Source organism: Epinephelus fuscoguttatus, linkage group LG23 (assembly GCF_011397635.1).
Source record: "Epinephelus fuscoguttatus linkage group LG23, E.fuscoguttatus.final_Chr_v1".
In the NCBI taxonomy this organism is placed as follows: domain Eukaryota; kingdom Metazoa; phylum Chordata; class Actinopteri; order Perciformes; family Serranidae; genus Epinephelus; species Epinephelus fuscoguttatus.
Window position 1 is genome coordinate 10094553 of NC_064774.1, and position 27799 is coordinate 10122351.

At 43.3% G+C, this 27799-nt stretch overlaps 1 protein-coding gene across 4 annotated transcripts; it reads right to left on the reverse strand.

The window, feature by feature from the left end:
- On the reverse strand, window positions 1-27746 carry per1b (period circadian clock 1b). 4 transcript variants are annotated; one of them, XM_049568441.1, is made up of 20 exons: window positions 27590-27746; window positions 13296-14195; window positions 11875-12128; window positions 11617-11738; window positions 11304-11505; window positions 11007-11201; window positions 10609-10687; window positions 10104-10210; window positions 9837-9990; window positions 9449-9725; window positions 9228-9336; window positions 8812-8971; window positions 8608-8717; window positions 8149-8295; window positions 4771-5154; window positions 3836-4611; window positions 3088-3274; window positions 2501-2714; window positions 2209-2359; window positions 1-1478 (listed from the first exon to the last, which is right to left on the reverse strand). In XM_049568441.1, the coding sequence occupies exons 2-20, from the start codon at window positions 13706-13708 to the stop codon at window positions 1197-1199; spliced, it is 4323 nt and encodes a 1440-aa protein (XP_049424398.1). In that variant the 5' UTR covers window positions 13709-14195; window positions 27590-27746; the 3' UTR covers window positions 1-1196. The 4 variants fall into 4 exon arrangements, with proteins under 4 accessions (XP_049424398.1, XP_049424400.1, XP_049424399.1 ...); XM_049568443.1 differs by lacking the exon at window positions 27590-27746 and adding an exon at window positions 20308-20440; XM_049568442.1 differs by lacking the exon at window positions 27590-27746 and adding an exon at window positions 20102-20298.
- Between the last annotated feature and the right edge of the window lie 53 nt (window positions 27747-27799).

Genomic DNA, 27799 nt, shown 5'->3' on the forward strand with positions numbered 1-27799 from the left:
GCTTTTCAAGTTGTTTTATTGTCTTTCTTTGTACAAAGAATTTCACAAAAATATTTAGAAACTGTTGCAGACACCACTGACGCCATAAAGCATAGGATATCACATGACCAGAACAGTGCCACAGAATAGGAAGAGAGAGAGCAATAGGGACAGAGAGGAAATAAAGATAGTCAACACTCTCAGAACTCCCCTGACTTTTTAGAGAGTTACGTCCACCTCTTTCAAATCCACCTCAGAGCTTTCGCTCGGCTCCTTAAGGTGCTGGCAGTTTGGGAAATACTGTCTGTGATGTTTGTGAGACAATCATTTTACTGTGGGGACGCCACACCAATGCACAAACTAATGCCCGGCTGAGGAGGAACCTTAAAGTCCAGGTTCGTCTCCCGGTGATTGCCACGATGCCCCACCGTCACCTGTACATCCCTCATGTAAAGCAATTTTTAGTGTCGCGAGAAACTGATTGTTTTTCAGTCTCCGATTTCACATCAACATCCCATTCATCCCGCCTCTATCTGCAGTGGGGGAAAGTATAAAAATATACACACTGTTTACAAAATGTGTCTCTCGGGTCAAAGTTGCTTTCTGGGGTTGTAGAATGGGGCAATTTTTTTTTTTTTTTTTTACATAAAATAAAGTGAAGTCTTTGAGAGAAACAGGATCTAAGTGGGAGCGGGATCCCAAACCACCTGTGAAACATTCAACAAGAAGAAAAGTCACGGATAAACCCCTTCGTCTCCTCGCCAGCCCGACCCTGAACAGCAGGGAGAGCGCCGAGTGAAGCACATCCATCTTTACGTCAAGGCGCCTTATCTGTGTAACACATTCACCTTCCTCCGCTCTGATTATCTTACAACTTTTAAATAAATAGGCTGAGAACTACAAGTACGAGGAAAGAGAATTCACCCTCTACGTGTGTGCGTGTCCGGTGGTTTCCAAGGCATTTAATATGCAGGTATACGACATGCCTGGTCATCAAAGTCAGACTTCATGGACAGTGCCCGGGGCCAACTGTCCCGCCTGACCTGTCAAACACCAAATGGAAGTTGTCTTGATCAGTTTGCACCTTTTTAACGTCCCACTTCAACACCTTGTGTAAGGATGTGTCAGGCACAGGAAGTTCCTGGAAGGTGCACATCGTCTGCGTATCAGCGCAGAAACATCGTGTATCATAGTGTTCTGTCTCTTTGGCCGCCTGCTTAGTGTGTCATGACAGACTTTTCTTTAACGTCCTCTGAGGTAACGCTCGGCTCCCCCGCCGCCATGTCTTGGTTGCTGTCGTGTGTTTCGGTTTCTTTCTCCTCCACCTCCTCGTCTTCGTCCTCTGGCTGAGCTTCATCCATGGCCGTCTCGCACAGGTTGCCCTTGATGGCGCCGTCCTCCTGAGCTTTCAGCACGCTGCACAGCTCCATCTCGTGGATCTCCACGTCGAATGGAGCGGCGGTGGGCACGGAGGGGGGAGACTTACAGCCTGTACAGCCCTGAAAGACACGAGACAGAAACACATGATTTCCTTTCTTTTATATTAACAATTATAAATGAATAAAACATTATTAAAAATTAATTAAAAATAAATAAGAATGAATATGAAATTCAAATAAATGAACGAACAAAAATAAATATATAAATTAAATAAAAATAAATGATGAAAAAAAATGAAATTTTTTCAAAAATAAATGAAATAAAAAATGAATTTAACAAAAAATAATGAATATAAATAATAAAAAATAAATAAGAATAAATAAAAAAAATATTTTAACAAAAATGTATGAACCAATGAATAATTGAAACCAAAAAATGAAATAAAAATGATTTGAACAAGAAATAAAAATATTAATTAATATAAATAAAAATGAATTTTACAAAAAATTAAAAAACGAAATGAATGAGAAATAAAAATAAAAAAATAAAACTAAAGAATGAATAAAAATAAATTATAAAATTATAATAATAAAAGGAATCTTACAATTAAAAAAATGAATATACTTGAATGAATGAATAAATAAATAAATCAAAATAAATTAACAAAAAGAAGAAAGGAATTGAAGAAAAAAATTAAAATAATGCATATAAAAATATAAATCATGAATAAAAAAATGACTAAAATTGAATTTAAAAACAGTAAAAAAAAAAATAGGACTACTGAATTGAATTAACAAATTAATGAATTATAAAATACAAAACAACAAACAAAGAGAAATAATAACTTACAGAGATGTTGATGGCTCGGGGCAGGCGTCCTGTGCGGATCCAGGGGTGCACCTGGCTCAGCTCCCTCTTCTGCTCCTCGGTGAAGCGTGGCTGGTGTTTCTGCATGTTCCTCAAAGCCTCACGGTCTTCTCGCAGCACGGTCTCCATGTCTCTGTTGTACGGGCACAGGGGAGAAAAGGGGGTCACTGATGGTCCGACACTGACAGGTTCATTCACAAAGCATCAACAAAGTTTTGCTGCTAGTACAAAATAAAATAAGTGTTGTGTGGTCACATTTTGCCCAGTGTCGTACCTGACAGGCAGCTGGTAGGTCATCATGACCTTGTCGTCAGTGTTGGCCATCAGCAGCCAGATGGGATCCTGCAGGACGCACTTGATGAACTGCTCCTCACCTCCGTCTCCTCCGGTGCTGCTGCTGCCCCCTGCTGGCTGTTTGCGGGAATGATCGTTCTCTGAGGAGTCGATGCTGCCGAAGTACTTGCTGGTGTGGCTGCCCTGGCTGCTGCCTGAAGGGACACGGAGAGAAAAGATGAGAATTAAAGTGTTTTGTTACCAAAACCAGAAATGTTTTAAGGTCTCACATTTCACTAAATGTTATATAGATGCACTCCCAACAACTTTCTGCAGCCAGAATCTAACATCAAGACTCCCATCAGAGGGAAGTGACATCAGATTATGTTTCATTTTCATCAAGGATATATTTACGGACTTTGAGAAAGTATTTCAGGTAAATTGCCTCTGACATCTATCAACCTGGAGGAACTCTGTGACTCCAGTCACTCTGCCTCTTCGACAGTCAGGGCGACCCACGGCTCTTTGAGAAAAGGAAATTGGGATGCCATTTTAAAATCTCCGTGACGGTAAAATCAGACGACTCACTGGTGCCGCTGGTGCCGGAGGAGCTGCAGCCGTTGGAGCCTGAGCCTGAACCAGACGACCTGGTGCCCGAGGAGCCTGAGCCGGAGGCGGCTGAGCCGGTGCCTGAGCGGGCGTCTTCCTGCAGCAACATATCCAGCAAGTCGCTGGAGGTGGACATGGCGTCGTTGTTGGACTCATTAGCTTCACCCTGGTGAGAGAGGAAAATAGTTTTTCAAATCTTCCATGAAATAAAGACACGTTTAAAATGATGTAATGGTTTAAAATCTTAAAGGGGACCTGTTATGCTCATTTTCAGGAACAAAGATTACAAGTTTCCCAGTTGTTAGCATGTAGCTACATGTAGCAGTGTACCTTCAGCAAAGGGCATAGATTTGTTTTACCACAAGTGAAATGGGGATTTTGGTGTCCTCCTTAAGGCAATTTTGACCGTCAAACACTTCCTGCGTTCAGGTGAATTTTTATCTGACTTTAAAAATTAAAGTCAAGGACTTTCAAGGCCCAATTTCTTCAAATTCAAGGACCCGAGACGGCAGAGTTTGAGACACAAATCACGGTTATATACTGTGACAGCACTGAGAATTTCTATAATGAAAAGTAGCGTGCTTCCCAAAAGCTCAAAAACAAAAGAAGTTCTACTCTTGCCCAAAAAATAGTTCTTGCATCTTCCTTGTCCCGTGTCTATTTTCAGAAACTTGACATAGCATAATAGGTCCCCTTTCACATCCTGTCCTGACGTCAGTGTACTTACATTCTCCTTGGAGGTATCATCAGAGCTCCCCTGATTTCCTGAGCTCTGTCCCCCAGCCGCACCGCCCTGCACCGACGGCGTGGCTTGCTGTGACGCCAGGGCCGTTGCGACCTCTAACCGGTTGCTTGGTGACTCCTCCAGCTGCAGCAGGTTGAGAGGTGAGGAGCATCGGGACTGGAAGAGGGGGGACTCTGCACCCTCGCGGTCAGCGGGCGTCTGGCTGTAGGACTGCGGGGTGCTGCTACGAGACGGGGCGCACGTGGCCGCAGCGGGTACGGGGTTGGTGATGACGGTGGGAGCGGCTACTGGGGCGGCGGCAGGGTATGTGAAGTTAGGGTTGTAGAAGTGTCCGGGGGTGGGGCCTGGCTGAGAGATGGGCGCTGCCATCTGGGGGAACATGTAGTTCGGTAAAACGAGGGCCATCATGGGAGGTACCATCTGGTTAGGGGGGAAACGTAACGGATCCTGGGGGGTCAGGGGCTGCGCGAGCGCCGGGTAAACAGGGTAGATTGGAAGCATGCCAGGAGCAAAAGGGGCTGCAGGGATGCTGGCCTGGGAGCCGACAGATGGCCAGGAGGAGGAGTTTGTCGGGGGTCCGATGGGCATGTTGAGCGGCATGGGAGCAGCGCTGGTTCTGGGGTCCCGCCGGGTCCCGCTCAGGCCCAGAGAGCTGTGCTGGTCAGATGACTCCTGGTGCTTCAGTCTCTTACCGCCACGACCACGTCTGTGGCCGGTGCTGCTTCCTGCGGCGGGGTAATCCCGAGAACAGCGCACTCCTGGGGAAGAGAAGAAGACACTGAATTAAGCAAAATGTTTTTGCACTTTTTATGGCCACCGGGCAAATGGCGAGTGAGTGTTCAAATTTTACCAGCCACACTGTGTGTTGTGTTTAAATGACAGCGCGCGTGTGTGTGTGTGTGTGTGTGTGTCTCTACCTCGTGACAGAGGGTTGGCAGCCGGGGTCTGACAGCGCAGGGCCGAAGACGCTGTCTGATCGAAAACGCGCAGCTTGCTCAGGTCCTTGAAGCGGTCAAGGAACGCCTGCTCCTCCTGCTGGGTGTGGGCAGACAGCACCTCCTTTGTGAGACCCATACGGCCTCCTCCACTTCCTCCTCCTCCTGCTGCTCCACCTCCTACACTTCCACTTCTCCGACTGTCCCTCTCTGGCTGAGTGGCTTGAGGGGGAGGAGGCGGGGGAGGCAGAGGAGGAAAGGTGAGAGTTGTGTTAGCGGGATGCGTCGGGCCGCTTGTGGGAGGAGTTGGTGTCGTTGTAGGAGCGGCGAGAGTGGGAGTTGTGGGAGCCTCCTCCATGATGATGTCTGTGACAGACGAAACAGTAAAGAGGGGTGTTAAAGCAGTGAAGTGAGGCGATGTAACTTTAAAAAGAAAAGTTAAATACATAAAATACTCTGAGCTCAATACACTCATGGAATTTTTTTGCGACCAGTGGCTTATGGTGGCTAATGTTAGCAAACTTAAGACAGGTTTTTTTTATATCATCACCTTTCAAAAGACGCACAAAAACATGTTTTGGGTAAAGCAAAAAACAAAAGACAGCAGAAGACGTGACACCCACAAAACGAAGAGAACATTTCCAAGATGGACGAAGATGAGAAACAGACAGAAATCAGATTACCTCCAATCTGCAGTTTTATCATGCAGCTACATGTTTCTGCAAGATAATTCTTCCGACTTTGATAAAAACACTTTTTTGGTCAGTTTCTTTGCAAAAGAAGCCAAAACGCAAAACAAGCAAAAAACATGACAATGATCATTTTGTCCATATTGATCAGTGTTGATTTATAGTTGGACAGTGCTGCCAGTTTGAAGAGTATTTTGATGACTGAAGCCTGAAGACACAAGATCGAGCATTAGTTAAACTTCAGAATATTGTTTTTGTATTTTATGTTAATAAATAATTAAAGCTACAGTACACAGACATCAGGAAATTTGAAAATACACCCTTCCCTCTCTTTCCTGAGCCCCTCCCACACACATAGTATTTCCCATGCATTAATTTATCTAATCCTTATTTTATTGTGAAGTAGCATGTAGCTCATTAACTCGGCCCCTCGTTGCCCTCTATTTATCAGACCATTAATAGGACAAGAACTAGCTAGTTAGTTAAACCGACAGTCTCTCCACCTCGCTCCCCGCAGCTGTGGACTGCTTCCCCAGGATGTGAGTAGGTAGCAGCTCAGTGGCTGTGACGGTTTGAATTCGGCCAGTGCAAACCCCCCAGAGCCGGGTCTAATGTGCGTAATGGCAGCTGATCCAATGGGGAGTTGACACTGTCTGGCCCGGCGGAGCTGCTGCCTGCTCTCCTCCTGGCGAGGCGGTCTGTTGCGCCGGGGAGTGAGGTGGAGGACACACTCAGTACGTTTACATGGACAGTTTAATTCCACTTTCATTCAGAATGAAAGGCCATGTAAACGGTCATTCCGAATGAAAATTAAATCCGATTAAAGGGGGTGGTTTATTCCGTTTGTCATTCCGACTGAAAGAATGTTGTGTGCATGTATACACTCATTCCTAACTAAGTTCATTCCGTTCTTTCTGCGCATGCTTGTTTCCTTGCACATCTGGCGCGATGACATATATAGCGCGCATAGCAATGGGCTGAGATAGAGCAGTCGGACTTGTTGCACTAACCGGTTTCCATATGCCAAAGCACGGTCTTCTATCTCCCTTCTTCGACCTTCTACCTCCCTTCTCCTCCTCAACAGACGAAGCATTAGCAGAACAAGGTTGTTGTCGTACTGCTGCTTCAAGAATATAAGCAAAACACGCCCGAAAAAGGCACTAAGAACAGCGTCGTCAAGCAGCTTGTTATCCGGAGCGAGGACTACAGTGATTTCTTCCGGTAAACATAAACACGTAACATCCGCCCCGCCCCCTATCCAATCAGAAACCTTCCCTGCCCCAAACCTTGCGCAGACCCAAATACAGGCGATTAAACTGATCTCCTGTGTAAACCCTCATTCGGAATGAATATTTGCCATGTAAACTACCTGGAAAGGCTTTAATTCCGAATGATTTCATTCAGATTTATTTCATTCCGAATGAGAAGCCATCATGTAACCGTAGCCACTGTGATTCGAGGCTCTTGCCCTCGTTAGCCGCAGCTGTGGGCCTTTCGCTCTGATAAGAAGAGGGCTAAACTATTAGCAACATTTTATGTCTATTTCTGAGATGCTTTGCTGATACTGACACATGTTTTGTTTTGTTTTGTTTTGTTTTTTTTGTCACACTCTTTTTTTTAGACCCTTTTTGATCAGTCGCTCTTCCCGTTTTGGGTTGCTTTGCAGTGTAGGCAGTTGTTGCCAATACTGGAAAAGCAACTTTCTCTGCAGGACATGGAATCAGACTTTCACCAAATGGACGTGCACATCTGCTTTTAAAGAGCAGCCAGAAATGACCTGTGATTGGACAAAGTCTCCCACCACAAGCTAGATTTTCTAAAGCCTGAAAACAGAGCCAAGAGGAGGAACACAAGTCTAGTTCTCTCTCATCATTCTTTAATTACAACACGCTGGGAGTTTTGCCCAATAACACCAAAATAAAAGTGCTTACTCCTTAGTGTTTTTAGAATATATCTTCTTGTTCAACATTTAACAAACAAAAAAATAAAAGTTAGCTTGACAATGGTGTAGTTGCTGGGATGATACCTTGTTGTTAGGTGATGGAAAAGAGTTCTTGTGTTTCCTATCTTGGTTGGCATCAACCTACGAAATATTCTGCAGACTGTCTAAATCTGAGCTTTGCTGTCGGTGAAGATTCTCAGTCATCCAGGTCATGGTAATCAGAAGTGCTAATATCGTAGGCAACTGAACTTGCTTGCGTTTCTTGAAGACGTTTCGCCTCTCATCTTGGATGAGACAAAACGTCTTCAAGAAACGCAAGCAAGTTCAGTTGCCTACGATATTAGCACTTCTGAGCTTTGTTGCTTTTGAGAAATCCAAACCACTTCCATGTCACTGACATTTAAGGTACCTTTTCTGTTAACAGTTTCCTCAGCTTTGGAGGATAACGCAAGTTCACTTTCAGCAGAGAAGAGAAGCAGCAGTCTGATTGATTTGACATCGTTTTATCGCCCGGCCCTGAGGCAACTAAGAACTTTTATCAGAGTGTGCTACTGGTTCAGAGCTCCAAATAAAAAAAAAAAAAAGGTCTTTAAACTCAACCCTCAATTACATTAAAGGCCTTTGAATTAAATTAGACATGCAGTGACTTCATACCTTACCATGACATAGACAGAACCTGCTGAGTAACACACTGAGAGTTCAGAGAGTGTGAGTGTTGAGGATTCCCACCTGACTCAGGTGGCTTCTTGTCTCCCACATGCACGATGGTGCTGCTGAAGCTACACTGCGACGTGACTGAGGCTACACTCTCTGCCTTTGTGGCCATGGTCAGGGGAGGCAGAGGAGGTGGTTCACTTACGAGGTTAACTGAACCACCTGCAAAGGAAAACAAGTCCAACAAGTTTGCTGTAAATGACTGTTTACTGTCCAGACAAGCAGCACAAATGAGCAAAGCATGTTTATTGGTAATAGAAGAAGCTGTCATGAGACAAATCAACGATGCTGCATAAAAAAAAAAAAATCTATAGTCAAAAACATGAATCAGTATTTTGGCGGTAAATACACGCTGACCAAAATAAAGTGGAAAATAACCTTAAATAAGTGGATCAGAGATATTAGAAATGCAAACTATCTTATCGTCTACGTAACAAACCAAACCAGCTGTGGTTAAGTTATAAAAAAAAGTACCTTGGTTGTTGCTGGCCTCCTGCTGTTTGTCGTCATCAGACGTGGAGGACGCCGTGTAGGAGCCGCACTTCCTTTTAACTGTGTTGGGAATGTTACAGCTGTCCAAGTACCTGCGCACATACAGGCAGAGCGTTGTGGATGAGTGACCTTATAACCAAAGCGACACGAACAAAAGAGAGACGGGCTTTAGGGTTGCACACACACCTTATGATGCTGTCCAGACAGTTGATCTGCTGGTAGGAGTAGCCAGTGGGAGGCTCCTTGGGGACAAGCGGCGCAGGGACCAGAGCTTTGGGTGGCTTCGTCATGTCAGCTATCAAACCTCTGATTGGGTCGCTGCTGATGGCTCTGATGCCCGCTGCGCCTGGATGAAGGGAACAGAGGGACAGGAAATTAAAAATGTAGGCAGCTCCGTTCAGTTTGTTTCACGTTAAAGGAAGAGTCTATCTGCGTTTGTCAATGGGTCAGCTCCATTTAGAAGCAACAGTGAGGGTTGGGAAAACGTGGGCCTGAATGACGTTCATCAGTTCTTGGTCTGTTTTTTTAACTTGTTTGTGTTTGTATGATCGAGTAAATGCCGCTCTCAAATCTATCACTTGGATCTGTGGATCATATTTTACCTGTGCTGGTGTTTTTCCTAGGCGGTGGCCGGTTGCGGGACTCGATGAACACCTGCTGTCCGTTAGTTTTAACCATGTGGACGTCTTTGCAGATCTGCTGGAACGTCATCTGGAAAAATCACAGCAGTGTATTGTTATATGTTGAGATTCCCTGCATGAAAACACCTGTTAAAACCAAAATGTAGCTACACCTTAAACCACACGTCGCTCATAAGGCTCACCGGTTTATGTAACGCGATGGCTGCACCAGCCTCGTCCATGGCGGGCCCGTTGCTGTCACTGGACGAGGCGGCGGAGGCACTGAGGTGCTGTTGGTGTGATCGCCGGGAGCCTCGCGAGCCGCTGGACCCGAGCGAGCTGTAGCCCTGAGAGCTGCCGCTGTGCACCGGCTGCACCAGGAGCCGGTGGATCTGCTCGCTCAGCTGGACGACGTCGGGCGTGGTGGCGCGCGTCTCGCAGCCCTGCGGTGTCGTGAACACGTCTTCATTCAGAGGGCTCCTGGAGACAACGTTGGAGGAGACAGTTCATACCTCTCAGGCCTCAGAGGAGTGTAACATTTGACAACTCTCAGCATTTGTCTTTGAGTGAGCAGAAACTTAGTAATCTTACGTTCTGACTTTGTGGCGCCCGACGATGAACGCCACCTTGCGGCTCCAGGGGTTGACAAAGGAGGACCAGCTGGTGTCGATGGTGAGATATTCCCCGCTGCGGGCGCACATCCTCAGGGGTGTATAATCGAACGGCTGCCCTGCAAACTGGAAGACTGAAGAGAGACAACAGTGCACACGTGTATGAGTTCTTCTGACTTAATCGGTAAATACAAGAAGAATCAGGAAGTGAATGACTCCTGTTACAGCTCAGTCTGAATATACTCACTCTTCTCGTGTATGGCCACCATTAGGGGTCTGTCTTCAGGGTGGATGTAGAGCAGGGTGGGGGTTCCCACCAAGTCCTGAGGCAGGTAGCCCAACAGCGGCACTGCCCTGCAAACACACATGTATTCCCACATTATTTCACTTCATCGTCATCGCACTAAATCTCAGATTATTGTGCTCTAAACAACCAAAATAACGTTTTGTGCCATGATTTTGTTGTTTTCAAGCCAACGGCGATCGAATCGAGGACCTCCCAGCATGCTACCCATCTGTTAGTCTCCCACTGCTCCATCAGAGGCCACATATCAAAAGAGATTGACAGATCACACATGCTCAGAGCGGCAGGCGAGGCTCGAGTGGAGTTGTTTTCATTTTGTGTGAAAAGCACTTGGGCTTTCAAGCTTTTTCAAGAATGCAAAATGAAAACACCACAGAAGTGTTTTCAAGGATTCCCAGCACCCATACCAACCCTGACATAATGTCCATTAAGATTCAAAATGACTGACCGTTCATCGACTTCCTGGAAGAGGCAGCTGGGAGTGTGACTGGTGGTGAAGATCCTCTTGTCTGGAGGGATACGAGGGGCTGGAGGAACGACACATGAAAGCATGTTTTAAAGGCTTGTGAGTTCATACAGACGCATTTGACTAGTTCATAATCATGTGGAGAGCTGCTCTGTTGAAACTTGTGACACATTTACATTCAAGAACAATCTTGTTCTTGATAGAGATAAAACAACTCAGTGAAGCTGCCTGGGTTACTCTGACATAACGTTATCAGTGCCACACAGCCACAATAAAAACACGGCGAAGAGCTTTATATTATTAGAGCTGCTTCATTAAGTTATTTACAGTGTATGACCGACAACTTCATGAGCCTGAATACAGATGTAGCAGAAAAATACCCTCGTATCCAGAGTGGACCCTCTCTGCGATGAGCAGGCAGCAGGGCTGAGGCTCAGCATCGTCCGAGTCTCTGATGGTCAGCTGGTAGGGTGTGAGGCGAAAGGGGTAGTAGCGCATCTCACCGCCGTGCGCCCGGTCGGCACTGATCCGACAGAACATGGATTTCTCCTGGGTGCAGTCCACCGGAGGAGAAGCTGAACGGGAAGAGAGTCGGAGTCAGACATTGAGAAACTTTCCTCGTCTACCTTTTCTCTCTAACCCTCTCCCAAAGTCAACATCACTCCGCCTCTGCTCACCAGACCCGATGCAGGAGGCCCAGTTGGGCAGGCGGCAGGGCGCCGTGCTGCTGTAGAAGGTACTGACGTCCTGCGGGGCCAAGAGCTCGGAGAACATCGCCCCCTGGAGACACTCTGGCTTGCAGCGCAGCAGGGACGAGCCCTGGGGTGACACGTACACGACCTTACCCGACAAGAAGGACACGGCCATGGAGAAAGTGTCCTGAAAAAACAAATGTCAGTCACAGGAGTTCATTTTTTGTATGAAAAATTAAAACAGTTTTAAGAAAAAATATTAGGTTGAATAAAGCAGGAGTTAACTGTATAAACTCACAGTGTTTTTGAGGGTGTATTCTGAGGTGATGTTGTCAAGCTCCTCGATTGTGAAGGCAGACAAGTCCAGACTGCAGCCGTGACACTCCTCCACGCTCCACTGATGATAATACTCCTTGTTGGCTGGAAACGTTAAACATAAAACAGTCAGAGTGTGTGTGTTTACATATATATGAAGATACAATCACATACTGCAGAAAACAAGCACTAATGCCTGAAGAGTTATTCCAGAAAGATGCAAACACAGACGCCCCCTCACCTCGGACTTGTTTGACACACTGGAGAGCGTATTTGAGTGCGTTCAGAGTGCTGACGTGACCCTTGGTCTTGCGCTCGCTCGGTAGGCGGAGCTTCAGCTCCTTGATGGCCTTCATCAGGTCCTTCTGGGTCTGGACCCTCGCCGACTGGTTGCTGCTGCAGCCGGAGGTGGAGGGGGGGTCGTGCTCCGAGCTGGTGGACAGCAGGCTGTAGGCCAGCGAGCTGCTGGGAGGTGAGAGACTCTGGGAGTTGGAGCTGGGAGAGAAGGAAGAAGGAGATTATGGTGAGTGACCATTTTACACACAGATGGACAGATGTGTACAGAAGCCCTGAGAGGCAAGTGAGGACAAATAGAAATCTTGTGATCATTTTTTTTAAGTCTGATCTTAACAGTTTTCTCTTCTTTTTTATTTTCATACACTAATGAAACATATTTAAGAATATTAATTCAATTTCTGCCAACGTATCCCCGAATACTTAGAAAATGATCAAGACAAAATAAATTAATAAATAACCTGCCACACCTTTTTCCCTCCATTTTCACATATTAAAAAAAAAGAAATAACCTAGAAAATAATCCTGGAAAAACTTTTCACCTATTTTTTCCTAAATAAAAAAAATTAACTTCAAAAATTATTATTTTATATATATAATTATATATTATTATCAAAACCATTTTTCCTGTTCACACACATTGAAAAATTAACACATAAAAATAAATATTTAAATATTAAAATTAAAAATTAAACCTTTTTTCACCTATTTTTTTTTTGGATGAAAAAAATATTACCTAAAAGCTGATCCTGGCAAAATTATTTTTTTGTTTTCACATATTAAAAAATAAATAAATGAGAAATGATACTGGCAAAACTTTTCTTTACTTGTTTTCACACATAAAAAGAAAAAGAACAACTTCTAGTTTTTATTAACAACTTTTCCTGTTTTCACAGATTTAAAAAAAATAAATAAATAACTTATGAAAATGATCTTTTTTAAAATTCAAATTATTTTTTTCACCAATTTTCTTGGATGAAAAAAAAAAACAACCTAAAAACTGATCCTGGTAAAATAATTTTTCCCGTTTTTTCAGATAAATAGAAGAAAAAATATTTTAAAAAGTATACTGGCAAAACTGTTTTTTTTCTCCACGTTTTCTTAGATTAAAAAAAAGTTAATAAACTTTTAAAAATATTGTTCCCATTTCCACACATAAAAAGAAACTTTCTTTTTAGCCTGTTTTCTTGTATTAAAAATATTTAAATTAACAAATTCTCAAAATTATTAATTTAATATATCTAAAAATGATGGTGGCAAAACCGTTTTTCCTGTTTTCACAGATTTAAAAAAAATTATCCTGGCTTTTTTCACCTGTTTTCTTGGATGAAAAAATTACCACCAAAAAATGTTCCTAACGTCTCTTACCTCTTGTTGCTCTCTGTGGTTTCCAGCATCATGCCAGAGTCCTTGCCGTTTGACGAGCTGTGGGAGCTGCGTACAGACTGGCGCCCACGTGACCCGTTGTCCCTCTCCATCCCGCCTTCGCTCTCCCTCTCCCCGGAGTCGTTCCCGCTGGAGAGTCCATCCATATCATCTGAATTGGGTCCCGTCCTGTCTCGGGAACCTCCGGACCCCGACCCCACGCTGGGAGATGAGCCACCTTCATTTCCACTTCCCTGCTCCTGAGTGGCGACACTGGCGCTGGGCTGACCGCTGCTTGTCTTCAGAGAGTTTAACACCTCTGACTCTGCTTCCTGGTCATTGTCTTTCTCATCGCCCCTTGCCACTCGCCCCCGAGTGCTGCTGCTGGGCATTGATTTAGGGTTGTCATAACTCATACTAGAGTAAGAAGGGGCTGGAACAGCTTTTGTTTAGGTGTTAGCAAAGCAAAAGGGAAACAGGAATAACTTGAGTTTAAGTGGGACTACTATGTATACACGCGTGAATCATGGTTATGCAGGTAGCTGAAAGAACTAAGGAGAGAAATTCATTGCTCCTCCTGCAAAAAAGGTGAAAAACCAAAGAGTTATGGGCTGTGAGCCCTTCTTTGAGGGGTTTTAAAAAGGGCAGAGTTTCAACTGGCTGTCTGCCTATCCAAAAAGCAGACAGCAATTATCTTGAGAGAAAGTGTCACTCAAAGTAACGCAGACAAGAGATGAATTCCCGCTTATGAAACAGCCTTGGCACAAGTGCTCCAACAGATGGGACGAGAGATTGTGAGAAAAACAGCTCTTGGTGAGAGCAAGGGGAAAAAACAAACCACACTCTCTTCACTTTGTATCTGGTGTTCTTCAGAGATGTGATGCTCGAGGTGCTGACGGCCACCTGAGATGGACAGAAGAGAGAGATGGACAGAAGAGGAGAGAGATGGACAGAAGAGGAGAGATGGACAGAAGAAGAGAACGTTAGCTGCAGGATTACAAAACGCCTGTCATGGTCTTGCAAGTGTCTCCCAAGGACTTGCAGCTATGAAAGGACAAAAAAAGTTTATCAGTTTATCGTGTCGGGCCTCCAAAGAAGCTGCAAATGTGGCCATGAAATGTTGCCGCTGCCTTGTGGTGCAGACTGAGTGTCTATCAGAAGTGTGTTGTTGTGCTGTGAGTGCCCAGCTGTTCGCCTTTAACCCAGATTATCCAGAATAAACAATCACCCCGTCTTGAGCACAGAATAACAATAATCTCCTGCTCCTATTTGCATGCAGCAAGTGCGTATGCATGCATCTGAATATAGAGCAAGTGAACCAAATTACATGGGATATTTTGTCAGTCGTCATAGCTTAGTCCACTTTTACCCAGAGGACTAACAACAAAGATAACACCGGGAGGACCCAACAAAGCTCCGCATCAGAGGGTTGTGGCAAATTAAGGATCTAAGTGTATATCTGTCCACCACCTACGCAAGTGAAAGTCTATTGCTATTTATTCCTTAGGCAAGGGAGACACCCCGTAATCCTTTAAGCCCTGCAGACGCAAACAGAAGACGACGCAGGCCAGTTTTCAGTCGTCAATCCTGTCAATTTTGTACACCTTGCTGGCCCACAGCCCTCCTTACCTGCCTCCCTAAAGGGCGCAGGGATGCTTCGGTGCAGAATTTGTTCGGGACAGGTTTAATTTTGTACCTGCACTGACAGCTCAGACAAACTATAGCTTCCTCTACTGACGCACTAACCTAATATGGCTGAGTGAACATGGTCATCACCAGCTCATTACATCTGAGGAGAGGATAACACAGCCAATGATAATGTAACATTATACTGAAATAACTAAAGCAAACGCAACAGATGAGATGGCAGCGAACGACTGCAGGTAACAGGGTTCGTCAAATTCATGTGATGCTGCCTCCTCCTCGGCCCCGAGATGCTAATGAGCATTATGTTTGGTCAGATGGATGGTGCACATGACAAACAGTGTGCGCTGTGGCTGAACTGGGCGGGGGAAGGAGCAATTATGTATCTGGAGATATGCGAGCAGGGCGTGAGTGGGCGTCGAGGCAGGCTTGCATCCATGCATACTTCCACGGGTGATGGCAAAGACACACGGCGGTGGGTGGAGGTGGTGGGGAAACTGTGCTCAGGCAACGAGAATACCGTCCACACCGAACCTGGCTCTTTGTCAGCTGCGACTTGTCTACAATACTGTAAAACGGACCCTGTGTGGTTTCGTTATTTAAGGTGTGCATGAGCCTCCACGTTCCAGATATTATGACATCCACAATCTAATATATCTAGTCTGATATCATCGTATCAATATAAAGTCCAGCCCTACTTGCTAAACCAACTGTAGCAGGCCATTTGCTTCAAAAGGTGCACCCCCAAATTCAATCTCCTGTACAGCCAGTCACCGCACACACTAATGCTCAAATTCCCACCTACAGGCAATTTAGCGCTTCCAGTTCACCGAACATGCATGTCTGTGGACCGTGGGAGGACACCGGAGCACAAGGAGGGAGCCCACACAGACACGGGGTGAGCATTAAAAACGCCACGCTGCCAGGCCTGAATCAGCGAGGTCAGGTTTGAACCCACGACTCTGAGGTAACAGTGCTAGCCACCAGGGTCGGGCACTATGCCGCCCACCTGCTCCAATTACTCACAGGAAATGCACTCGGCAGGACCGTGTCTGATCATGCCAGATAGTGTCTGTCTTACACTGTTTCAAGATTGTGATCCCTCTGAACATATGTGCAGCCATGAGTTTAAGTCAGTTTAAAGTAAAGATGTCAAACATTCCCTACTTCCTGTTCCTCAGCCGTGATGATTTTCACTCAATGACAGTCTTGTTTTATGGACTGAGACATTTGAGGTGCAACCTTGGACCTGCACATGAATCTGCACATTTTACATGAAGTACTGTTTCAATCAAGTTAGATACAGTATTGTTATAATGAAGTTAAATGAAGTACTGTTACAATAAAGTTAAACAAAATACTTTTAAGATAAAATTAAACAAAGTTCTGTCATATTAACGTTAAATAAAGTACTGTTATAATAAATTAAATAAAGTATCATAAAAAAATAAAATAAGTACTGATATAATAAAGCAAAAGTACTTCTGTGATAAAGTTAAATAAAGTAGTTATAATAAAATGAAATTAAGTAGTGCTACAATAAAGTAAAAACAATTTTAATAAAGTATTGTTACAATTAACTTAAATAAAGTACTGTTACAATAAAGTTGAACAAAGTACTTTTAGAATAAAATTAAATTTTAAAGTAGTTATAATAAAAAAAAGTTAAATGCGTTACAATAAAGTTAACTGAATTACTTTTATGATTAAATTAAATATAATAATAAAGACATAATTTATCAATTATATATGTACTTATATGACAATGTAAAGGGGGGGCTGAACATGATAAGCTCTGCTTCCTTCAGCCCCTTCTCGAACTTGCACGTTATCACAGTGTGCCATTTTTTTTAATTTATCATATTTACTGCCTGTTTTTGATTAAATAAAGTACTATCATAATAAAGTTAAATTATGTACTGTCAAAATAAAGTAAAATAAAGTATTGTTGCAACAACATAAATCAATGTAGAATAGAGCGGCCAAAAGTGCTCAAAAATGACGTTCGAATATTCCCTCTAAAAATAACTCATAGGTATGAACCATTCCAATATTTTTTTTTTCCACATTATGTCCACAAGAGGGCAAACTAATACAAGGAAACATACTTGTATATGTATTAATACAAGGAAACGTAACTACTTGTAGGTATTTTTATTTCAACATAAACGTCTTTGGAAACGTTTACATACCTACACATTAAAACACATAAAACAATTATCTATAACATTACGTTATAAACGACCGCGGACCTCTTGCTCGCCCCCCCTCTCTGACCCGCGGCCACACTGCCCGCGGAAGCACTGCAAATAGCCTCGAAGCACTGGACCGTGACCGGCTCGCGCCCTGCAGCGATCATTTCGGCGTCTGGTCTATTTTCTGCGCGAGCCGCGAGCGAATGTGTCAAGCTGGGTGACGGAGACAACAGCTGGCAGCAGAACCGCTTGTCGACCAGGCTGGAGAAATGCGCGTCTGATGCCAACGCCCACTCACAAAGAGGACAGCTGCGGCGGTGTTTATTTTTCTCTCCACAATCGAATATCAATTTTCACATTCGAAGGTCCATTTTTTTTTTTTCAAATTCGAATTAAGAGTATTCGTTGACAGCCCTAATGTAGAACCACTGGTGCTTCTATTCCGAAGCACCAGTGGTTCTTCTTGAGCCCATAGTGTTAATGTTTTTGCTCTGAACTGGAAGCGTCTGGTCAACAGTTGATGTTACCCATTGGCTAAAAGTTAAACCATTATATCGACACAGTTAACCACGAGGATTTATTCACTGTGAGCAGGACACAAAGCAACAGCTCTCCAGTTCATACATAACATTCACAAGTCACACTGGTGCCCCATGGTTGCAAAATACCACTACACGGTCACAGTCTGGAGCTCTGCACATACAAAAACAAACTACTCAGCACTGTGACATCACTTCTTTTTTTAGGGCTTTGAGAGCTGTCAACACTCAATGACAACAAACAATCATCACTGTATTGGTAAACAAGAGGCAGGAGACACCACCGAATCTATCACATATCACACAGAGCATTATAACCAGTGAAACAGCACAGCTCCACCTCACTGTTGGCCGGGCTCTGCTCCAACAGCTGGTCTCAAATCTGCTCACTATGATGGTAATGAGAAACAAGAGTCCATCTGATGTAAAGACTGTATCTGTAAAGCTCCGAACAATCACACAATGTTACTGTGTTGTAAGAATAATGAGGCGTTTCTAAGGGAAACTACACACACAAGAAGAAAGTGCATGCTAATTTTAACTGTTAGTCAATCAATTAGTCTGTAAAATATTAGATATTAAGTTGTTTAAGTAAAAACTGAGTAAATAAAACACACTTTGCTGGTTGCACCTTGTTAAATTTAAGTGGCTTCTTAGTCTCAGTCGTCTATGATAGTAATTTGGGGGCCATCAAGTTCAATAAGAGGCAATAAAAAGACATCGTCTATAGTGGTTCTAGGGAAAATGACTGGCATGTTGTACTATGAACTAAACAACTGATTGAGAAAATAATCAGCAGATTCACTGACAAAACAAATATTAGCTGCAGTTAATGTTGCTGAATAGGGACGAGCATTCTAAGTAATTTCCATATTCGAGTACTCACGTTAAATTGTTATAAAGCCTCGCGAAATAAAAATCTGACAAAAGAATAAGGTCTTAAATGAACACTTGAGGGAAAACGCAGGGGTTCAGGTTAACGCTGAAATACATGGGACACAGATGCAGCGTGACATCTGACGTAGCTACCTGCAGCAAAGCGTGTCCATTATACTCAACTGAAGCTGCTACAATGACCACGCTCTTCTCTATTTTCACGCAGCTGTTCTCTACGGCTCCCCAAACGCTCAAAACTACACAAAACTGTGACAAAAATGATTAAAATAAATCCCTCATTGAAGCTGCAGAGCAACTTTGAGGATGTTTTTACATTTAGCATGAAAATAAATCAATCAAATCCATGCATCCTGTTGTTCAAACCATCTGGTTAGAGATTAGCCGTCATTATAGCAATACATATTTGAAACAGTTTCAATAATCACTTTCCGCTGTATCAATACGCCGCTACCAGCTGTACTTTCTCTTTTAGTGAATGTTCACTACAGTCATTCTGATGTTTTCTACTTCTAACCAAGGAAAGGAAAGTCATCGTTGTCATATTATGGCCTTGTAATATTTATTTTTAATAGAAATTGTAATGAGTGTGTCCTCCCTGGTATCAAAAATAGTCCTGAATATCAGAAGGTATCCTATCCCAGTTAGGAAAGTCCAGTATCGTTTCATCATTTATGAATACTTCCAAACATCACTCCTAAGGCTCGGACAAACTTTCTGCATTGAGCGTCAATGGACAAGATGCACACAGTTCTATTCATAGTACAATCGTGACGGACTGTGAGGTGAGCTAACGGTCCATTCGACTGCCGTCATTGGGTCAAAGTGAAACTAAGAAGATGCTGCTGGGTTCACTGTGAATACCTGCACTGCCTCGCCCCCTTTAGGAGACCAGCTGCAGCCCTGAGTTCATTCATTCACTGGAGTAAATACTGGACCCAGTTTCCACAAGCCCCGACCCCTCTTAGCACTCTGACACTGAAAACGTCACTGTTTTGAATCTGATCGCTCACTAGGCTTCCAAATGAGGCAGGGGGCTGCAGGAGAGACGACCACGCCCACGCAGGAAGTGTTTAACATTTCATACAACTGGCACAGCTTGTGTCTTTTGTTATAGAGCATCTTTGGTCCCACTAAGAACAAAGGTCTTCTGCGGATGTGCAGATATGCATGGACAGCAATTACATCATTGCCTCCTGTCCTGTGTGTGTATATAAATATATATATGCACACAAATGACTGAATACATGCATGCACAGAGTACTTGAGTACTCAAACTTCATACTGTACTTGCTGTAATTATGTATATACATGCTATATCTGCAGAAATGTTCCTGTCATTATTAATACACAGCCAACACCCTTACAAATATATGACCATGCTCATCTACACTGTGCATTTTCTTTTCCTTTAATGACACAACATGCACTGTGAAGCACAGTGTGTCAGCCTGGAGCAGTAACACCCACAGCATAAACACCCACTGATTCATACTACACACTATACACACACATTGTCACAGAGAGAGACACACACCTGCGATACAACTTGTCCCAGAGACACAAGTCACCTGTCCTAAACTCGTCGGTAACATGAGACACTTCCCTGCTGCAATGTACAGCGCGAGGCTGCAGGAAGGTGTGGCAGCTCCGCGCGTGAACATGTGTGCATCCACCCGTCAGCACCACGACGTGTCCATATCACTCAGTCACGGTAAGACAGCAGCAGCAGCGTTTCTTTACCTCGTCTGTATCCGCAGAATAACCGCACACAGCTCCGTGTATCTCAGTCACAGACTGTGCCCGCGCACAGCGGCTCCGTCCCGCTCTGCCTCTCTGTGTACATACGGCACGTGTCCGCGGCGGTGCTTTCCGCGAGCCCTGCCGGCCGCTGATTGGTCGGCGCGTCGGACCAATGAGAGCGCGCGTCCCGCAGAGGCCGGGCCTGCCTGCGACAGCGGTGCTGTCTGCCAAACACTGGTCTCAGCTCCGCCTCGAGCTCTGGCTCCGCACACACGCGGGGCGGTGTGCAGATGCGCGAGCTGATCCTGGACCAGTGTCTGAGGGAGGCTGCTTACTGTACATCATGTACATTTATGAGACACGCGCTCCAGCAGCTGGGAGAAGAAACCCGTATGTATGGACACATGACTTACTAAAGTAGTGACATTACTCTACACCAATATACTAAATATATAAATGCATATTTACAATCATCATCTTTGACTGGTCATTTAAATAACTTTTATTGTATATTACAGAGTTATTTAATTTTATAATCTATGGATACATTACTTTTTTTATACTGTGTTTTTTAAGGTGTCCTTGAGTGCTTATTATTACAAAAAATATATTTATATTGTATGTATAGTCGCACTTCCTCTGTTTAATGTATATGGTATGTTATCCTATGTATGGCCGTATATCTTATATTTATGTATGCTGAGGTTTTTGTCTTGTATTCTGTATTGAGATATTTTATTTTATTCTATATATTTATTTTTCCATTGATAAATTTGGTGTATATATTAAGCCTGGAGAACCTGTTGATGTAACACAAGTATTTCCCAATTTAAGATCTTAAAGTCCTGCCAGCCAGCCAGCTATACATACATATATATATATATATACCATTAACTTCAATTAAAAGTGTAGTCCCAATTGCTAGCCTGGTGGGGCGACACATTTTGACAATTAGAGGCCTGGGGTCTCATTTGTAAAGATTGCGTACGCACAAAACGAGGCCTGAAAGAGGTGTACGCCACTTCCTTTGGAAAAGTTGTGATCTATTAAAAAATGGAAAAGTTTTGTGATCTATTAAAAAAAAGTGGAAAAGTTGTGATCTATTAAAAAAAAAGTGGAAAGTGGAAGACTTGATGGGAGAAACTTTGACCCGTGCTTACGAACTTTTTGGAGACAGGAAACTGGCGACGCAGGTGGCGAGGTTGAAGCCTGATTGTAGAAACTGTCAAATGTCCGTACGTACACTTTTAGTATGGATCCTACGCACTGTTTTATAAATGAGACCAGTTCATTTTTTTTAATATAAGTTCTTCGGATGTATAAAACCGGGTTGTTGGCTACCTCAAATTATGTATCCATTCCTCGATTGGTGACGGGAGGATCTCGTCCCTGCTTTTCACGGATGACGTGGTCCTCCTAGCTCCATCGAACAGTGACCTCCAGCTCTCGCTGGGACGGTTCGCAGCTGAGAGTGAAGCGGCTGGGATGAGAATCAGCACCTCCAAGTCTGAGGCCATGGTCCTCAGCCCGAAAAGGGTGGACTGCCCACTCCAGGTCAGGGGGGAGGTCCTTCCTCAGGTGGAGGAGTTTAAGTATCTCGGGATCTTATTCACGAGTGAGGGTAGGATAGAGCGGGAGATTGACAGGAGGATTGGGGCGGTGTCAGCAGTGATGCGAACGCTTAACCGGTCCGATGTGGTGAAGAGGGAGCTTAGCCAGAAAGCGAAGCTCTCGATTTACCGGTCGATCTACGTTCCAACCCTCACCTATGGTCACAAGCTCTGGGTAGTGACCTAAAGAATGAGATCGCGAGAACAAGCGGCTGAAATGAGTTTCCTCCGCAGGGTGGCTGGGCTCAGCCTTAGAGATAGGGTGAGGAGCTCAGACATCTGGGAAGGACTCGGAGTAGAGCCGCTGCTCCTCCACACCGAGAGGAGCCAGTTGAGGTGGTTCGAGCATCTGGTAAGGATGCCTCCTGGACGCCTCCCTTGGGAGGTATTTTGGGCATGTCCAACCGGGAGGAGACCTCGGGGCCACCCCAGGACACGCTGGAGGGATTACATCGCCCTGGCTGGCCTGGGAACACCTCGGGGTTCCCTCGGAAGAGCTGACGGAAGTGGCTGGGGAGAGGACTGTCTGGGCTTCTTTGCTGAGGTTGCTGCCCCCGCGACCCAGACCCAGATAAGCGGAGGACGACGAGACAAGACGAGACGAGACAAGACGAGACGAGAGATTCCTCGATAACCCTGTAAGTTATTCACATTCCTTTAGTCCATAATGGTCCTAAGATCAGTGGTTTAAGTAAACTATTTGATTGCATGTCCCGATGTTTCCTGAGCAACAGTTTTGTGTGAAAGGAATTAAAGGCCTGTCCCAAACATAGGCCCAGTGAGTTACGCAAATAATAGCCCAGGCCACTAACTGAAGTTTTACAGTAGCTTGTATTTCTATATGCTTAGGTTTTGTTCTTGTATTCTGTATTGAGCTATTTTGATTTATTTTATATGTTTATTTTTCTTTTCATTTACATTTTTCAGGTGTTTTTATCCTTCCTGTGCAATACCTGTTGATGTAACATAAGAATTTCCCAATTTGGGATCAATAAAGTCAATCTAGCCAGTTATAATCTCATTTATAGCGTCTATCTTATTTGTCTTTCCAGTCTAATATATCATATCTATCCTATCTTATTTATCTAATTTATTATTAGGGATGCATAATAATATTGGCACATCATCGGTATCAGCTGATATCACCCAGTACGCTTTTTCCTATTTTGAACAATGAATGAATAGAGAGAGTATGTGTGTATAATATGATGTTAATTCCACAACAGGAGAGACTTGTAGGTTAAATATCGGTATCGGTTATCTCTTAAATGAGTTACGCAAAAAATCCACTACCTATCATCGTATTGTTCTATCTTATCAATCGTATTTATCGCTTACCTTTTTTATCTTATCTACTTATCTATGTACAACACATTTTAAATAATTCATTAAAATGACATTTTTAAGCCTCACCGGATGTCAATAAATCCAACTGCTCTAAATTTCAACTGTGTTAAATTCATTTCTGTGGCCTCATTGAGGGAAAGGATTATTGTTTGCCTTGGGAAAAAAATCCCGGGTACAACATGTCCAATCTCTGCCATGGGCAGGGGCTCCGTCTGTCACTCAGACCAGGTAACCTCAGGTAAACAAGTCCACCAACTGGCACAAAACTTGCAGACTGGGAAACGTCGTAACCTGAAATGGATGCAACGTCTTTAAAGACTAGTCAGCTCAGTGTGAGGGAACGTCAGAGCTGCAGAGCTTTCTGCATAATCCAAGCTGTTGAAACCTATGTTATAATAACCTAGTTGGAAGATTATGAATTCGCAATAAAATGGTTCAGCTACAGTGGAGCAAAGGGGAAGGTCCAAGCACATCTGCTGGATTTCTGCAGGGTTTCTCGAACTTATTTCCATGTTGGAATTTCACACACAACATGTGCCAACTTCCTCTGCATCACGTATCAAGCTGTTGTAATAAGTAGCTTAATCTGCCGTCCATTGAGGTATTATTTTATCAATGGACGACAGACGGGCCATTTTAGTGAAGCAAATGTTCGCTGATTTGGCTGAGACTCCCAAACCAGGAAAGAAGATTCAGTTTTGTGTCATACTGGGAAGCAATACTCATTATGTTTGCTTGTCTGGGAACCATCTATCACTTATTTATTACAGATTTTTAAAGAATCCCGCCCCTTTTATCAAATGAACTTGCCCTTTTCTCTTGAACTTAAACTTTTGCATGATTCTTCCCCGTGTTGTCATGCCGTAGTGTCCTTTTTTTAAATAGCAGGTCTAAATATATGCAATAACTAAAATAAAATGCTCCTTACAAGTCTTTTCATGACGGCGTAACAGAGCCAAGAAGTTTGATAACTGTGGTAAAACACACAAAGGTAATTCAGCCTTAAACCACAATCCAGACTAACATTAGTATCAAAGCTCTACGTAACATATCAAGTTCAAGTGTCAAATTGAAAAATAATAGACAATGCAATCTGCTTAGCCTACAGGCAAACTCCACATAACTTTGTGTTTGCAACTTTAACAAGAGACTGTAACAATCACCACCGGTCCTGGGATTAATAATTCTAATTCCAATAATTGCAAGACAACCCTCATTAGCAAGAGCAATGGAAACCGAACCACCTCTGGCATTTTTAAGAGCCACCAGCGGCCCATTTCCTGGCAGCCTGTGGTAAACTCTGTAGCTTTGATTGTTTTATTGTTGTCTGAGAACAGGGAGGACACAAACACTCCCGCCTATCCTCCATAAATCTCTTTCCCTGCCTGTCTTTTCTTGCCTCGAGCTTTAGTTTTTCGCCATTTTAAGGCGCTTTAGTTCAGTTTAAAGTGGAGTAAAGAGACTCAGTGAGAAATGCTAGTCAAGGTACAAGCAATGCTCTTGTCACAGAAACAGGTGGTGCATCGTCTCGCTGCTCCACTGCCTCACCCATCACAGTCCAAACTTGGTACTGCTGCTGGTGAATCACTCATTTTAAGGTGTCACAGTGATGGAAAACTATAAGCTGTTTACATGGCTTCCTGTCTTAAGTGATGATGAGTCAGTCCCCCACATATGTTTGATAATCTAGATTAAATGGGGATTGAACTGGAGCTGCGACAATTAGTTGATTCATCGATAGGCGGGATAATAATCGTCAATCATCAGAGCAAAAATGGGACATTTCAAGGTTCTCAAGTGTGAGGATTTGCTGCTTTCCTTGGCCTTATATTGTAGTAAATATAATATGTAAGGGTGTGGAAATGTTGGTCGGACAAAACAAGATGTGTAATGAAGTCACTTTAGACTCAAGGGTATTGTGGCACTGTTTTCTGATGTTTTATAGACCAAACAATTAAGTAACGAACACGCCATTTCACCTCTTCTGCCATCCACACATCATTAAAGCTGCTTTACTTTCTTATGCATAAGCTGAAAGAGTCGTCTTTATGATGCCTGCCCACAACTTTCTCCAAGATTAGAAGAAAGTAGGTTACTCCGACCTTTCTTTTCTAATCTTCTGCTCTGCACTATCTTGTCCGACACTTGCCTTTGTAAACTTCTTGGATGTTTTCTTACAACTGCCCTGCACACTCAGACGCTAAATCGAGTGTGATATCTGCAAAGACCTTTTATGGTTTGTCTGTGGACGATTTACTGTAAAGCAGAACATAAGGAAAACCACACAGGGCGTGCATTTATATTCTCACGAACACCACTACATGTTGAGCATCATAAAGAGTGATAATATAGACGTCGCCAGCGGGTCACTCCATGGTTACCACTGATGTGTGAGAATACATGCATTAAAATTGGCTGGCTGTGAACACATCATAGCAAAGGCCTACACAAGTACACCTGATTTATAACTACGTATGTTTTAAGCAGGCTTAATGGAAGCAAATACATAGTTGAATTTAAGAGCAACTGAATAATTCACATTGAATATAATCACTCAGATTGTTCAAAACACTCAGGCTCGACTGCCTCTCCTGTCCTGGACAGTGGTGGAATGTACATTTACTCATGTATTGTACTTGGGTACAAATTTGAGGTGCTTTTTTTTACTTAACTTGAGCATTTTAATCTCACGTCGCTTTCTTCTTCTACTCCACCACACTTCAGAGGGACACATTGTGCTTTTTACTCCTAAAATTATTAGATTACTTCAGTTAGTTACTTTACAGATTTAGATTTTTGTGCACAAACCACATGAAAATATCCAACTGCAACTGAAGCCTTACATTTTCCTTACTTAAGCAAGTGTTCCTACAGTGTGTGTGTGTGTGTGTGTGTGTGCATGATTAGTTTTTTTTAAATGTGATTTGACCAATTAAATTTAAGCAACCTGAATATATTTTACTTTTTTTTTAATGAAACTTGAATTTTTTTTATCAGAATTTTCAAACAAAATTTGAAACTTCTTCATTTGCAATTTCAAAGGGTGAAATTGCAAATATTTTTTCAATATTTCCAAAGAGGTGAGCTCAATTTGATGCACTATTTCAAAGTAAAATATTTCAATGCTTTTCATTTAATAGTGCAGGGATGCTCTATGGCCGTCATGATAAGAGCATGCATGCACAATATGATGTTAATTCCACTGAAGAAGAGACTTGATGATGACTAAGATTAGGTGGGGAAAAAAAGGGAGTTGTTGCATATTGGCATATCAGCAAAAAAAAAATCCAGTATCATGCAACCCTTCAAGGATGTTTAAATTTCCATGATAAAGTATTCAGTGGCTGCTCAAATCCAAACACTGTCTCCTATTCGCTCCCATAGATTTTGTTAGGCTTGTGTGATTTTGACTATTTTTTTTTGGTGTACAAAGGTATGCTGGGATGCAGCCTGTGTAGGTGACGTGCAGCAGCACAATGCATGGGTGGATTACAACAGTTGCCGATAGCAGAACATCATCTGATTGGCTAGAGGCACGCAACTTGCACAGATTAAACCCAAAAAGTACACAATGTGCACATCAGGAGCACGGGGGCTTGTAGCGGATCGAAACTATACATCACTGCATGTTGTTATTACACAAGTTTCAACTACAGACCGCAACACATATGCTGCAACAGCTCAGCTACAGCTTTGTATCCATACATACAAATCTTCACATAATTAATTCAGCATAAATCAGAAGTGGCTGTCACCCCCATGGATCCAATGGGCTGTGCTCAGCCACCATCAACACTGTAATAGTGGCACGTATGCACTGTTAATAAGACAATGGGCGGTTTATTTGATGTCCTGTCACAGCAGAACACGACTCACGTTGTTGTCAGCGAGCATAACGTAAATACTATACAGCACAGTGTGAACCTATCACAGCGGAGCCCTGGTACATTGTGCAACGTCCACATGTACTGTATGTCCAACCTATAGAAACACAAGTGCACTTAATCACGGAAATACAGCTCCTGATATGTGGATAACAGCCAATAATGGTGTTGACTTCTTTAACCCCCACAGACATTAAAAATGACTTCATATGGTGACACATTACGCGGCACTTACAGGGTTAACAAGACGACTGGTCTGTCTGTACATTCTGAGAAGTGTCATTACAGCTAACATTAAGCGATATAATTAGGTTTAATATGAGGCAACTAAATAAGGATGCGACTGTTGTTTTTGGCCGAAGTGGCAGCTAGCATGCTAACGTTAGCCACAAAGCAACGGCCACAGAGACGACAGTTAACAGCACAAATCCGCCATCTTACCTTTTACATACGCTTCATAAACGACAACAACATCTTCAGTGTTCCGCGATGAGGTGTTTGTCGGTCTCACAGAAATAACAACATGAATCCTGGTAACGTTAGCGACAACTGCCTGCACTCAGCGCTCCGCATTCGCTCTGCACATTTTTTTTTTTTTTTTTTTTTTTTTTGCTCAACCCCCTCCGTCTGTAGTTTACACGCAGGGACACA

Coding starts and splice junctions, on each gene's coding strand:
- per1b (XM_049568441.1), bottom strand. CDS start 13,708: ATGAGTTATGACAACCCTAAATCAATGCCCAGCAGCAGCACTCGGGGG. Junction 11,202..11,303: donor GGCCTCCTGCATCGGGTCTG/GTGAGCAGAGGC, acceptor CTTCCCGTTCAG/CTTCTCCTCCGGTGGACTGC. Junction 2,715..3,087: donor CTCCGGCACCAGCGGCACCA/GTGAGTCGTCTG, acceptor GTGTCCCTTCAG/GCAGCAGCCAGGGCAGCCAC.